The sequence below is a fragment of the Notolepis coatsorum genome, assembly GCF_963971535.1.
Source record: "Notolepis coatsorum genome assembly, chromosome: 14".
NCBI classification, from domain to species: Eukaryota; Metazoa; Chordata; class Actinopteri; order Aulopiformes; family Paralepididae; genus Notolepis; species Notolepis coatsorum.
Window position 1 is genome coordinate 84,306,073 of NC_140178.1, and position 16,364 is coordinate 84,322,436.

The 16,364-nt window shown below is 42.7% G+C and overlaps 1 protein-coding gene across 2 annotated transcripts in view; it reads left to right on the forward strand.

The window, feature by feature from the left end:
- Nucleotides 1–16,364, forward strand: part of pdxdc1 (pyridoxal-dependent decarboxylase domain containing 1) — a 59,013-nt gene that overhangs the window by 11,536 nt on the left and 31,113 nt on the right. Inside the window, exons 2-8 of one of the 2 annotated variants that reach the window (XM_084328659.1) lie at nt 396–472; nt 2,303–2,371; nt 3,437–3,523; nt 7,918–8,067; nt 11,810–11,999; nt 12,342–12,410; nt 13,885–13,963. In XM_084328659.1, coding sequence (XP_084184785.1) covers nt 396–472; nt 2,303–2,371; nt 3,437–3,523; nt 7,918–8,067; nt 11,810–11,999; nt 12,342–12,410; nt 13,885–13,963 — 721 coding nt within the window. The remainder of the gene's footprint in view (nt 1–395; nt 473–2,302; nt 2,372–3,436; nt 3,524–7,917; nt 8,068–11,809; nt 12,000–12,341; nt 12,411–13,884; nt 13,964–16,364) is intronic. The other variant, XM_084328660.1, reaches the window with a different exon arrangement.

A 16,364-nucleotide genomic window follows, 5' to 3' on the forward strand; every position in this document is an offset into this window, starting at 1 on the left:
TCGTCACGTGTCATGTTGCGAGTGTCGCAAAAGACACTTTGAAATCTGATTTGAGTGGCCAGAGCATCCAGACTGAGAGAGAACCTTTCTGTAGAAATCCGATTGGAATTGCATTTCATACTACCTCCAATTGTGGTTTCTTTTTTTTGCTGTCCAGACTTTCTCAAATCAATCTGCTGGATAGGCTAAAAGACGGATTTGGGTTGAACAAGTGTGTGCGTGAGATTCCGTAATGCATTTGTCACGTGTGTTCTTTTACTAAACAAAAGCAATTTTGTGTGTGATTGTGTTTGCACATACACGTGTGTAGCTTGCCTCTCCCAGTGGTGTTACCCATATTTTCATATAGACATGATGGAACCACCTCACTGACCTTTGACCCCTTCTTATCGTAGATGATGGTGGACCCCATGCTGGCTGAGATGGGCAAAAACCTCAATGAGGCGATGAGGATCCTGGGAGATGGGCGGAGGTAAGCTCCGGTTCCATTTGTTTTGTAATGAAGAAAACCGCAAAGGAATGGGATGCCAGTGAGGGAAATGACCGTTCATCGTATTCACTTTGCCAACATCTTTATTGTCTTAGATCACTATGAGCACATTTCAATGAGCAGATCACTAATTCACTTTCATATATTTCTAGGACTGACGTGAATACTTTGAAAATTCTAAGCATTTTTTTGCTTTTTTATTTATTTATTTTGTACAACTCCAAAAAATAGCATATATGTGAGTAAATGAGTAATAGCTTCTAGAAATTATAATTCAACATTCATTATGAAAATCAGTTTTTCTCAGATAAGGACATCTAGACATGTGAACGATCTAGTCTAACTATCTACCCCATAGCTCTCGTCTACTCTTCCCATTCAACCTTTGCTCATGGGACGAATGAGGCAATGTGACGTTTAGCAAAGTTATTCACTGATAACTACCTCTCTTCACCCACTGCTGTACGTGGCTCCGATACAACCGTGGTGGGCCTCATCAATAACAATGGTGAGGTGGCCTAAAGGGTGGAGGTCCAGCACCTGGCGTTGTGGTGCGCCGACAACAACCTGGCCCTCAATACCAAGAAAACCAAGGAGCTCATTGTGGACTTATCAAAGGAGACACGCACGCCCCCATCCGTATCAACAGGACGGAGGTTGTGTCTCCAGCTTCAAGCTTCGGGGCGTCCACATCTCTGAGGACATTTCTTGGGCCCTCAACACCTCGACCCTGGTCAAGAAACCTCACCACCTTCTTCCCGAGGAGACTGGGGAAATCCCATCCGTCTCCTCTGATTCTGGTGAACTTCTACCCATCCGCCATAGAAAGCATCCTCACTAACTGCAACATAGTCTCGTATGGCTACTGTTTTGCGCAGACCGGAACATTTTGTTTGCCCTCCTCCCCAATGGGTGGCGCTAGAGGGATATCTGTTCCAGAACCAGCAGTTTCAGGGACAGTTTCTTCCACTCAGCTGTTACCCTGCTGAACTCTGCACCTTGGTGATAGTCCCCCAAGCTATCTTGCACACCACACAAGCACACTTATTACACACACACTGCTCCTATACACTATAGAATAATATCTTTTCATTTTATCCACTGTTTTTACCTTGTATTCTATAGTTTGTATAGATTGTTGTATATTGTTGTCTACAAATCTACTACGGTTGAGGAGCCGGGAAAAACAAGCTTCTCACGTTTTTCTGAATGTATGTACATTTAAATATGCTGTCACAATAAAATTATCTGAATCTGAAGGGCTATTATAGGGTTGTGTGATCGGTACAAGCAAATCTATTTCAAAACACAAAAGCTACAGTGGAAAAAAAGTGTATTCTGCCTATTCACTATTTTGGTTCATGAAGTGGTATTTTTTCAGCAAAGTCTTAACATTGGAAGTGAATGGGAACTTCTGCAACCATACCCCCCCCCCCCCCCCACCCATTGCATCAAAGTCTACCAATATGGCGGCGAAATGAATAAGGTGAATCAGGTACATGTAGTGATGCACCGATGTGAAAATTGTGGCCGATACCGATAACCGATATTAATATTGCTGTTCTGGTCGATATGATATCGGGGGCCGATATATCGTGCATCACTAGGTACATGTATGATGTAGCACGCATGGCATCGATCTCACAGTCTTTTATCTCTTCACGGACAGACTGACAAGATTCTCTCTCTCTGTTGCACACAACCCTCTTTGGCTGTCTGTCTTGTCTTCTCTCTCTTGACACATACACGCCTTACATGCAGTAATGTGCGTAGGCAGAGACTCACCTGATGTGTGTGTGTGTGTGTGTCCAGAGAGTCCGAGGCGGGGACAGAGAGACGGCGCTACAGTAGGAGCAGTATCCCAGGACCACTGCAAGGAAGGTGAGTTTTACACACACGCAGGTTTTTCTCACAACATGCTTGGTGGCATTTAAGTGTCGTTCTAGTCTTCTATTTAATAAAACATTTTGCAACACTATTGCAACTTCTTGTTTTTATTTATTGTATTTCTTAGTATGTGAGGAAAGCGCACGGTTAAAACTTTTGTCCCCCCAGTGTTGGTGGAACGATGCAAATCTGTTTTACATCATGACATATTAGGGTTCATAATTTTCAGAAGGCTGTCAGTAAAACCATAGAGGAGGAATTTGAATAAGAGGAGGAAACCTTGAGCACATACACGTCCCTTACCTTTTCTGCTCATAGCCAAGTATGATCTCCAGTCAGGCTTTAGCAGGCCAGCTGCCGTCCCAAGGTGGTATCTATGGACAGACACCATTGACAAACCTTCCCAATGACCCCCCCCCCAGATATCGAATGAAGCCACTATTGATAGTTGACGGGCTTTTAAGGCTGATGGAGCAAGTGAAAAAAGATGCCTCAAGGTTATTTGGGCTGTGAAAAAGGAATGATTGAATTGCTTCAGTACACTTGGATGAGAACGGGCTGTTTTCATGATCACTACTAGCAGAAATACCTTGTATATAAATATTGACTTAGAATTGTGACAACAGAACATTATAATAATGTAGCTAGCCAGTGAAAGCTACTGAGATTCTAAGATGGAATGCTGAGAAAACATTCCAGAAGGCTTGCACCTGAAGGCCTACACCTGATCCTTGTTGTCAACATTGTCTACGACATGACAAACCTACAATGCCTTTCTTCTACTCTCGATACTCTTCCTACCCTCAGGAGCTCTTGACCAGGAAGTCACACATTCCCATTGTACTCTATGCTCAGACCCTTTTTTGACAACAATGGAGTTATATGATACGAGCTATAATCTGGTGTTGGCTAGATCGACTATACTTCTAAAGTAGGAGAATTGCATTGTAGTTTTTGGTATTTTCCTAGGTTGTTGCGTGAATCCAGGGAAGAAGGGCACTCATTTACCCATCTATTCATTATTCTATATCTATGGTTTTTTTCCCCCATTCTCTCCAGTGGACAGGATGTTGCCAATATACTGCAGCTGGTGCAGAGCCTTATGCATGAAGACGAAGAGGAAGATGAAGATAATCCAAGCCACCGGTAAATCTCACTAAGGCTTGGCACACACACACACACACACACACACATACACACACACACACACATATTTCTCAAAGGGTTCATGTTTGGATAATGTTTTTCACAATCCCGCAAGGTACTAAAGCCATGAGTACTGGAATGTTCACAATGTTGCTTTTAGGTGTTGAGACGGTGAACAGCATTGTGGGGCAATGTTGCCCAAATGCCTCGACGTTCTTGCACTAATTATATTGCAGCATCTGACTGTTCAGACCTGTTGTTAGCAATACTAAGATTTAAACCTCATCTGGGTGTGGGAACTCTGCTTAAAGGAACACCCAACCAAAAATTCAAGCTGATTTTTTTTATCATGCCCATAATCTCACACACATCCCATATCAAGGCCATGCTATATTGTTTTTCGTTTTCATCATTTAACACATTGGGTGCCAACGACGAGAAATCTCGTTGTTGGCCGCCATGCGTTGAGTGCCAATGACGAGAAATCTCGTTATTTAATCGTTATTTATTTTATTTGCGATATCCATTCATTTTTCATCCATCCAGCCTCACGTTATCATTGGGACTGGCTCTGAGCTTGAAAAGGGCAAATACCGCCCCCTATCGTCTCCCGGATGGTATTGCACCCATTGGAATGGAAATGCATGAGAAAAAAAAAACTCCGGGCTCCACATTTGACTTCTGAGCCATGTAACCTGTAGGGATGGGTACCGAATTCGGTACTTTTGAGGTACCGAACCGAAACATGTCGGTACTACCGAGTATAGAATCAAGTGAGAAACCGAAAAAAAAATAAAAAAAAATCTTTTTTATTGATTTTCTTTTTTACCTTTTTTTTTTTTTTTTTAAACTTTTTTCTTTTCATGTCAACGTTCACACGCACAATATATGCTTACCTAGGATTTGACTTGATTCAACAACAAAGCAGTCGGAGCAATGGCAAGCCGAAAACTGTCGAAATTGTAGTTATTTGAAGTTTGGATTTTTTTTTTACGACTGAGGTAGGTAAATTAAATTTCTTGAGACTAAAGTACAGAAAAAAAGGTACCGTTGGGTACTGGTATCGATTCACAGGTACCGGTACTGGTATCGGTTCAAATGTGAAAGGTACCCATCCCTAGTAACCTGAGACTATTGCATTCATTGAGGCAACCGAAAGCAGCTTTGGATTATCTGTTTCGAGGTATAACGTTGGATCAATAAACGCGATGGATATTTGGAATGGCGATCAGGAATTGGATTAATCTTTTTGCAGAACATCTGATCTGATGTGAGGTAAGGACTTTATTTTACCAGTCTTCGGGTAATCACTCAGAGTTTTTTTTCCACAGCGTTCACAACGTGTCTCATATGTGTATGTGTGTGTGCGTAACGTTAGCGCCAGGCAGGGCATAGATAATCGATTTTTCAGCCCGCTTCTCTAGAGTGCATAAGTACACATATACTATCAATAATCAAGCGTTTATTTTCGCGGATTTTTCTGGAATCACTAGAAATCTTCAAAACTATACTCTTATTCAAAACGGTATAAACGGAAATGTACCTATGAAAAAAACAATCCGTTTCGTACATGTTGACTGCAAGCAAGTCATTGATAAGCGACGGTTGTATTAGACACATAGCCATCATTTAAGATATAGTTTATGCGTTCGCAAATATCCCGTCCTCTCATTGACTAAAGCGCTGGCATACAAGCGATAAATTGCGCACCCCCTGCTGGCAACCAATGTGTTAAAGGACTGGTTCACTTATTTTTTTTATTTTCTTTTACCCAGGTCTATTTTAACATCATCTGGCATGGTCTTGATGCGTACAGGCCATCATTTCACTGATGGATTTAGTATTGAGAAACTTGAGAAGCTCACAGTATAATCAGATGTGTCTTCATATGCTCTACTGAGGAAACAGTTGCCAACCACACATTGTATTGACCATTATAATGAGATCCATAGGCCTTGTGCTATATCTGTGTTATCTAAGTTATCTATGAAACTCATCATAACCCTTGATAAGATGTGTGGTTTGCAACCATTTCCTCAGTAGAACATGTGAAGAGTCAAGACACGTCTGATTATACTGTGAGCTTCCTGTTTTGGAAAAGGACATGTACCAATGTTTTTGGCGGCTAAAACACTTATCGCATTGGATTGTATTGGAGCCTGGTGAGAGGAGGCAGCACAGTATTAAGTTTCTCGATACTAAAACCATCCGTGAAATAAGGTCCTGTACTCATCAAGATCATGCCAGACAATGTTTAGGGCCAGGGTTCAACAAAAGCGAGACAATAGGGGAGTGTTTAGACGGCTCAAACACAGTCTCAGGGTTCCAAGTCCTTAGTTTGTGACCTGACTTAGTGTTTGTGCATGTGTTTGTGTGTATATGTAGTGTACTTGTGAGGACTAGTCCGAGTCATAATACATTCAAGTCAAGTTTATTTGTACAGTACAGCCTGTTATCACGATTACATCTCAATTACCAACATAATGGAAAATGTGCTCACCCTCTTCTCCAGAGTCAGACAAGAAGATGGATACCAATCCCCTCCTTCCTTCTTGCTTCTAAGTGTTTTATTGCCCATATTTATTGTAACGTATAATATAACTGATGGGGCTTACAGACCCTCATCTGCACCTTTGATTACACTGTTCACTTTCTCATATTCTTATATTCAGAGTTAATTATATTGTTTACACTGCTTATTTTTTTCTTTACTATAATTATATTGCCTATATTTATGTATTTCCATGCCCATACCTATACCTCCCCTCCCACATGATGCCTGAATTTGGCCTGAATCATGCCAAATGATGCCTGAATTTCCCCAAGGGGATCAATGAAGGAATATCTTATCTTATTTCTCTATGCGTTCAGTAGAAAGCTATCCGGCTGCAAGTTTTCCTAGTTTAGAACAAATGAATGGAAGCAGATACGGATTAGCTAGCCTAGCTCAAAACTGTGGGAGAGATGTTTTTGGCTGACGCCTAGGCTAGCTGATCCCTATCCACTTTCCGTATCCACTTCCAGTAATTTGTGCTGAGCTAGGCTAGCTTGCAAGACTGAGCGCATTTCTCATAATGTTTGCTTTTCTTGCTGTGGTTTTTCTGTGCCGTTGAGCAAGATCAAGTGTGCCGTGGAATTCTAGACCAAGGCTTCATAAAATATGATTTTTAAATTGGATACATTTTCATTCAACATACATATTGTGTCAACACTCACTTATTCACAACTAGTGAGAATTATTTGTATATACCTCCATATATGAATGAACATACTAGTTGTTCAATCCAGATAAGGGATACATACAAATACTGTTCTATGTCTGATTACTACTGTAAGTGCTTCTTGCTTTTCTTAGTCATAGGCCTTGATATCACAGGGGAAATATCTCTAATGACAAAGCAGCATATCTCACATTCACCCATTCACCCACTCCAGGGTTCGCACAAGGTCCTTGAAGTGCTTAAAGTGCTTGATAAAAAATTAAATAAAAAGTCAAGGCCTGGAATTCCTTGAAAACAGCAAATTTTTTAACAAGGTGCTTAAAAAGTAATTACAAGATACAAGATACTTTAATGCCACACAACAATGGTTGGTGGTAATTGTTTTCGGTACAGATGTTAAGCACTGGTTACATCAAACATGAAACAGACATCAAACATCAAAAACGTCAAAAACGCCCCCCTCCCACCTCCCAATCCCACAATAAATACATATATACAAAATACATATAGGACAGTCACGGTAACAGTGTCAGTCAGTGACAGATGCTTGCCCGTCTGTGCAAAGGGGGGCAGGCCAGGGTGTTCAGTGTTCGGACTGCTGTGGGGAAAAAACTGTTTGTGAAGCGTGTGTGTCTGGTTAGGATGGACCTGTAGCGACCTGAGGGCATGTGCTGGAATAAGTGGTGTGCTGGGTAAGAGGGGTCGTTGACTATTTTAACAGAGCGGGTGACTGTGCGTGAGGTGTAGATTAATTGAAATTCAAATCAACCATTCGCATTGAAAGTTTTGTTCATCCATGATAAAATTGTTCTGAATCAAGAAATATAATCTAAAGTGTAACTAATTGTCAGAAATAGGTTTTAAGCCATAAATATTGGATCATATTTTTTTTCTATAAACTGCATTTAAAAGTGAAGTGTATCCTTTTAAATGCCCCTTTTAAAATGAAAAATAGTGCTTAGGAAAGTACTTGAATTTCATTTTGCAATGTCTGTGGGAACCCTGTCACTCACACGCACAGTCTTGCTCAAGGACACTTCAGCATAAAGTCTGGAGGAGCCAGAAATGAACCAGAACCCTTCAGATGATCAGACGACAGCTCTACCTCCTGAACCACTGCAAAAGTATACAAATAAAAATAAATGGTGTTTTTATTTTTCTGTGTGTCCTCAGCAGGATGCAGAATGTGGGCGAGCAAGGCCACATGGCACTGCTGGGCCACAGCCTGGCTGCCTACATCTCAGTACTGGACAGAGACAGACTCAGGAAGCTGACCACACGCATCCTCTCTGACACCACGCTCTGGCTCTGCAGACTCTTCAGGTAGCTCCTCTAACACCACACTCTGGCTCTGCAGACTCTTCAGGTAGCTCCTCTAACACCACACTCTGGCTCTGCAGACTCTTCAGGTAGCTCCTCTAACACCACACTCTGACTCTTCAGGTAGCTCCTCTAACACCACACTCTGACTCTTCAGGTAGCTCCTCTAACACCACACTCTGACTCTTCAGGTAGCTCCTCTAACACCACACTCTGACTCTTCAGGTAGCTCCTCTAACACCACACTCTGACTCTTCAGGTAGCTCCTCTAACACTCTGACTCTTCAGGTAGCTCCTCTAACACTCTGACTCTTCAGGTAGCTCCTCTAACACCACACTCTGACTCTTTAGGTAGCTCTAACACCACACTCTGACTCTTCAGGTAGTTCCTCTAACACTCTGACTCCTCAGGTAGCTCCTCTAACACAACACTCTGACTCTTCAGGTAGCTCCTCTAACACCACACTCTGACTCTTCAGGTAGCTCCTCTAACACCACACTCTGACTCCTCAGGTAGCTCCTCTAACACTCTGACTCCTCAGGTAGCTCCTCTAACACCACACTCTGACTCTTCAGGTAGCTCCTCTAACACCACACTCTGACTCTTCAGGTAGCTCCTCTAACACCACACTCTGACTCTTCAGGTAGCTCCTCTAACACAACACTCTGACTCTTCAGGTAGCTCCTCTAACACCACACTCTGACTCTTCAGGTAGCTCCTCTAACACCACACTCTGACTCTTCAGGTAGCTCCTCTAACACAACACTCTGACTCTTCAGGTAGTTCCTCTAACACCACACTCTGACTCTTCAGGTAGTTCCTCTAACACTCTGACTCTTCAGGTTACGTAGTTCCTCTAACACCACACTCTGACTCTTCAGGTAGCTCCTCTAACACTCTGACTCTTCAGGTAGCTCCTCTAACACTCTGACTCTTCAGGTAGCTCCTCTAACACTCTGACTCTTCAGGTAGCTCCTCTAACACCACACTCTGACTCTTCAGGTAGCTCCTCTAACACTCTGACTCCTCAGGTAGCTCCTCTAACACAACACTCTGACTCTTCAGGTAGCTCCTCTAACACCACACTCTGACTCTTCAGGTAGCTCCTCTAACACCACACTCTGACTCTTCAGGTAGCTCCTCTAACACAACACTCTGACTCTTCAGGTAGCTCCTCTAACACTCTGACTCTTCAGGTAGCTCCTCTAACACCACACTCTGACTCCTCAGGTAGCTCCTCTAACACCACACTCTGACTCTTCAGGTAGCTCCTCTAACACCACACTCTGACTCTTCAGGTAGCTCCTCTAACACCACACTCTGACTCTTCAGGTAGCTCCTCTAACACCACACTCTGACTCTTCAGGTAGCTCCTCTAACACCACACTCTGACTCTTCAGGTAGCTCCTCTAACACTCTGACTCTTCAGGTAGCTCCTCTAACACCACACTCTGACTCCTCAGGTAGCTCCTCTAACACCACACTCTGACTCTTCAGGTAGCTCCTCTAACACCACACTCTGACTCTTCAGGTAGCTCCTCTAACACCACACTCTGACTCTTCAGGTAGCTCCTCTAACACTCTGACTCTTCAGGTAGCTCCTCTAACACCACACTCTGACTCCTCAGGTAGCTCCTCTAACACTCTGACTCCTCAGGTAGCTCCTCTAACACCACACTCTGACTCTTCAGGTAGCTCCTCTAACACCACACTCTGACTCCTCAGGTAGCTCCTCTAACACCACACTCTGACTCTTCAGGTAGCTCCTCTAACACCACACTCTGACTCTTCAGGTAGCTCCTCTAACACCACACTCTGACTCTTCAGGTAGCTCCTCTAACACTCTGACTCCTCAGGTAGCTCCTCTAACACCACACTCTGACTCTTCAGGTAGCTCCTCTAACACCACACTCTGACTCTTCAGGTAGCTCCTCTAACACCACACTCTGACTCTTCAGGTAGCTCCTCTAACACCACACTCTGACTCTTCAGGTAGCTCCTCTAACACTCTGACTCTTCAGGTAGCTCCTCTAACACCACACTCTGACTCTTCAGGTAGCTCCTCTAACACCACACTCTGACTCTTCAGGTAGCTCCTCTAACACTCTGACTCTTCAGGTAGCTCCTCTAACACTCTGACTCTTCAGGTAGCTCCTCTAACACTCTGACTCCTCAGGTAGCTCCTCTAACACCACACTCTGACTCTTCAGGTAGCTCCTCTAACACAACACTCTGACTCCTCAGGTAGCTCCTCTAACACTCTGACTCTTCAGGTAGCTCCTCTAACACCACACTCTGACTCTTCAGGTAGCTCCTCTAACACAACACTCTGACTCCTCAGGTAGCTCCTCTAACACAACACTCTGACTCCTCAGGTAGCTCCTCTAACACTCTGACTCCTCAGGTAGCTCCTCTAACACCACACTCTGACTCTTCAGGTAGCTCCTCTAACACTCTGACTCTTCAGGTAGCTCCTCTAACACCACACTCTGACTCTTCAGGTAGCTCCTCTAACACCACACTCTGACTCTTCAGGTAGTTCCTCTAACACCACACTCTGACTCTTCAGGTAGCTCCTCTAACACTCTGACTCCTCAGGTAGCTCCTCTAACACCACATTCTGACTCTTCAGGTAGCTCCTCTAACACCACACTCTGACTCTTCAGGTAGCTCCTCTAACACCACACTCTGACTCCTCGGGTAGCTCCTCTAACACTCTGACTCCTCAGGTAGCTCCTCTAACACTCTGACTCTTCAGGTAGCTCCTCTAACACCACACTCTGACTCTTCAGGTAGCTCCTCTAACACCACACTCTGACTCTTCAGGTAGCTCCTCTAACACTGACTCTTCAGGTAGCTCCTCTAACACCACACTCTGACTCTTCAGGTAGCTCCTCTAACACAACACTCTTACTCTTCAAGTAGCTGCCCGTTATTGCGAGTTAATGAGTTTGAATATGAAGTGCCCCTTTAATAGTCCTACTTCATGCTTAGACTTGCTGCACTTTAAAATAAAACATTGTAAAATAAAGAACTAATTGTGACACATCAGTACAAATGTGTCAATCTGTAAAACGCACTGTATGTTTATGTTTATTTAATTCATTTATAAACATGTTGATAAATGACGGTGGCAACATCACATACAAATATTGATGAATGAATCGGTCAGTCCGTTGTCGGAAGAGACATTAACCAACTGAATTTGGTCGTTAAATAACCCAGAGCGCCTATCGCAAAGAGTAGGGGGTTCCCCCGACGTTCCTGGCCAAATTCCCAATGAGGTCTCTGACATCAAGGCCACCTAAACACCCCCCCCCTCCCCCTTAATTAGCTGATATCAATCCCTGTTTCCTGAGCCTTTCAACCATTGTGTAGTGTGATGTGTGCCTGGTGCCAGTGTATGGCAGCCATTGAGGCTGCGTAGCCCAAGGTTGGGTGCTACACAGTGGTGGTGAAGGAGGCAATTTCCTACATTGTAAAAAGCGCTAGTGTGTCTAGAAAAGTGCTATATAAATGCAATACTCATTCATTCATCCTGTCACATTTCTACATCTATGTTACACTTTCAAAATACCTCAAGTGTTTCTTGTATAAAAAAAATCTGAAGAATAGAAAATTATCAAACTGAATAAAGCTGTCGTCAAAATGTCAGCATTAATAATCTGTGAGTAATCGATTGGGATCTCAGTCGTTCCACCACGCCGTACTTGACGCATGACCGAACCATTGTAACTCCTCCAGGTACGAGAGCGGCTCAGCCTACTTCCACGAGGACGACAGGGAGGGCCTGGTGAAGGTGTGTCGGCTGGTGATCAACGCCCGCTACGAGGAGTACGCCTCAGAGGGCTACGCCGTCCTCAGCTCCATGCAGCCCGTCATCTACCAGAGCGCCTCCTCCAGGCCCGGCCTGGGACAGCACCTCTGCAGCCAGGTAGGAAGGTTGGGACTGAGTGGGGCAGATGGAACAGACAGACGGACTGACTGACGGACGTGCTTACTGTACATGCTGCTTGCTGCCTTCCAGCAGTAACTCGGCTAGTAGGGAAAGGGGACATCTTTTCTGTCTTGTCAACAGTTTTGTATGACTTCCTTGAATCTGTGGAACATGTTCTTTCCTCCCTTGTATAAAACGAGCTAGAGTGTAGCAACACACCAAACTTTAAATGAATGATTTCCTTCCCTCCCTGACCCCCCCCACACCCAAGAGTTATGTCCCCCTTGTGACATCACCAATTTCAAATTGTATTGACAGAGTATGTTCTCTTTTCTCTAGCTTGGCCTGCCTCTTTCCAGTCTGTGCACAGTCCCGTGTAACACCATGTTTGGATCCCAGCACCAAATGGTAGGAAACGCCAAGCCTGCGTTTGACACACTTACTGAGGAGCTTCTTCTGTACTATGTGTCTTGATATTGGAAGGTTATGATGAGGAGCTTCTTCTGTTCTATATCTTGTGATGGGAAAATATTATCATGTCATATGTTAACACATGTCATGTGTTAAAATACATATTCTATGTTGATAGCCTTGACTAGTTAATATGATCAACTAGTATAAAGACACTGGACGACAGTCTTAACAGTCTCTTAAAACAACAGCCAAAGGGCCAGGATATAGGAGAGGTCCAAGGTTCTTTTCCTCTCCAGGTCTTTGTGTGAAGACATAACAAAGCCATAGACCCATTATTTGTTTTCATTTCTCTCACTAGGGCATTTTTGTTTACCTTTCTTGTCATATCTGGGTATCTTATGTACGTCATGTCGATTATGTATTTAATGTAAGTCTGACCAGACATCTTTGTCACTTTCTGGTCAGACGGTCAGAGGAGCTTCTGTTATACTACCGTAATTCCTCTAATAGTAACCCCGGCTTGTATTTGTTTCAACTGTAGCGGGTACCAGGCTTGTATTAGGAGGAGGCATGTATAAGAGAGAGGCCTATATTTCTAATTTTCAAACGGATCATAATGAATAAATCAACATTTTGTGTCAGTTTGAACCCAGTAAAATGTACTGGGTTCATTTATTGAAACCAAGTACTGTATGAAATAGTAAACAGTGCAATTACAGGTGGTCACTGGTAATTTCAACGTTTTCAAAGTGAAATCAAGTAACTAGCTCAGTATGCAGCTCAGTATATTAGTAACCCGGCTTGTATTAGGAGGTCGGCTTATAATTGCTTAGCTCAAGAGCGCACCCGGCCATTAATAGAGACCCGGCTTGTAATTGAGACCCGGTTACTATTAGAGGAATTACGGTATATGTCTTTATATTGGAAGGTTATGATGAGGAGCTTCTGTTATACTATATGTCTTCATGTTGGAAGGTTATGATGGATTTTTACAAAGATAGTGATTTTTCACTCACTCACTCACTCACTCACTCACTTGCTTATCCCCTTGTTCACTCACTCACTCACTCACTCACTCACTCACTCACTCACTCACTCACTCACTCACTCACTCACTCACTCACTCAAACACTCACTCAAACACTCACTCAAACACTCACTTGCTTATCCCCTTGTTCACTCACTCACTCAGTCAGTCAGTCAATCACTCAGTCACTTACTCATTCACTCACTCACTCACTCACTCACTCACTCACTCACTCACTCACTCACTCACTCACTCACTCACTCAATCACTCAATCACTCACTCACTCACTCACTCACTCACTCATATAAACACACACTCAATTGCTCGCTTGCTCACTCATTCACTTAATTACTCACTCATATAAACAGTCACTCACTCACTCACTCACTTACACTCTTACTCAAAGCCTTACTTACTGACTTGCTGTGTTTCCCCATCAGGATGTTGCCTTGTTGGACAAGCTGATCAAAGAGGATGTGGAGACTGGGAAGGTCCCACTGCTGCTGATCGCCAACGCAGGTCAGAAGATCACACCATCAACACTCACCAAATACATCCTCCAATCACAATGTGCCAACAGTTGTGATTGGAGGATCAAGAAAAGAGCGGCAGGGTTTGACATAAAACATAGCAATGTCTTCTGTTGCTCGAGAGCTCGGCCATGTCGCACAGTATGTATTTGATTTTGAACAAATTATTTGTCAAGATCACCAACGGTTTATTAAGATTATTAGGTCTCTGACATCAAGGACATCTGGTATCAATCCCTGTCTCCGGAGCCTTTCAGCCATTGTGTTGCGTGTGCCTGGTGCCAGTATATGGCAGCCATTGAGCCTGCGTAATAATAATAATCACTTTATTTGTATAGCACTTTTCATAAAGAAGTTGCAGTTCAAAGTGCTTCACAACAGTGGAAAATACAGGCATAAGCGAGCATAAAAAAGATTAAAAAAAGATAGAGAGGTAGCAAGGTAAGGTAAATCAGTGTTTCACATTAGGATCTAGCATCCATCCCAATAGGCTCTCTGTTTACAGTTTCATTCAGTAATACAAATAATCAAAATAGAATAGACTAAATTACAGTGTTTCACATTAGGATCTAGCATCCCAATAGGCTCTCTGTTTACAGTTTCATTCAGTAATACAAATAATAAAAATAGAATAGACAGAGTAAAAAAGAAAAGTGCGGTTTGATTCAGTTTAAAAATAGGCTAAAAATAATAAAATAGAACGGACATACAACAGAGCAGTGCATCAGTGAAAAGTAAAAAGTGTGATAAAATAGTTCAATAAAAATATAACAGAGCAGTGCATCGCTCTTAATCAGTTTTGAATTACAACAGAGCAGCGCTTAAATGACAGTGCACAGGAGGCAGTGAGATAAAATTAGCATAGAACCGACACATGAATTTGATAGGAAGTGTATACAAGTAGGCAGGGTAAGACAAGTGCAGGTAAAGTACAATTTGTGTCAGGATGTCCCCTCATTTAAATGCCTGATCAAAGAAATAGGTTTTAATGTTCATGTCTCCATTTAGGATCACCTTATCGTATCTGGTAACACATAGTGAAATCAGTTCAGAGAACTCTTGTATAAATATTGGTGATTGTCTAGGCGGGTGGTATATTGTGACGATTATAGTTTACGATTACAATCGGTTTTGAGTTCAATGGCAAGATATTCCATCGATATGAACTCACCTGCTCAAGGGGGGACTGTACAATCCCTTTAAAAAAAAGTGTATTTGGCCAGGCCGTCTTCTCATACAGAGCATCCCACCAATGGAACTCAATTCCTCAAACAATTAGAGTGTCCACATCATACCATTCATTCAAGTGCAGGGTTAGGGAATGGCTCATTGAAAATCAGAACTGTCAACACTGAGGTGTCTGTATGTGTATATGTGTGTGTGGATATGGTGCGTCCGTCTATGTCTGGGTCTCTTAATATGTCATGATGTGCTCTGTCCTTGTGTCCATGACTGTATTGTGTCCTGTCTCCCTACTATGTCTATGTGCTTTTGTTGTGTTTTTATTCTAATGTATTTATCTTGATTTGATTCTGTTTTTATTGCTAACCCTTTTTTTACACAGGATTTTAGCCTGTACCTTCTGGCAGGGGGACTGCCAATGGAAATTAGCCTTTTGGCTAAAATTGGGTGCATTTACATTTGTAAAATGTTTTATTAATGTACACTGTCCCCCTTGAACAAATAAAGTAAACCTAAACCTAAACCTAGTTCTGTGATTTTAAACAAAAGTTTTGAGGAGAAAATTGCTGCGACCCCTCCTCTTTTTTTTCTGGGTATTTGATGAAAACTAGTCTGGTGGGCAGGTCTCTATCATTATTGATGTAGCGGTGTCGTTATTGAGCCATGTCTCTACTAAGCAGATGCAGTCTAAGTTATTTTCTTTAATAAGATCATTTACTAAAAAAATATTATTGTTCAGTGATCTGACATTTAGGAGGGCTAATTTAATTTGTTGGACTTGTTCTATGTCATGAGAGGAGATCTGCTTTGGCTGGACCTTGATAGCTTTGAGATTAACAGCAGGTGTACGCATATTTGATGGTGTATGGCTTGTATAGTTTTTTCCATGCCATTGGCTGGTTAAGATTACCGGTATATTCTTAAGAGATGGCATGGTGTTTGTACTATTCATTTAATGCTAGTGCATGATGGGCTGATTTGATGAGCTCTTTCGGGGACATTTGATCAGACGAGTTGTCAGTGGCCCTGAGGGTTGGAACATCCATTCCTTATGATAGCGGTGAGAGTGTGTCCTTCGTGATTATATCTCGTGCTTGTATGAGTTTGATGTCCTTGGAGGTCACTAAGGCATGACGTATGTTCGCTGGAAGCAGCCTCGATCCGAGGCGATTTGGAAAAAAAACATTTATTTGAAAGCGTTCGGCATT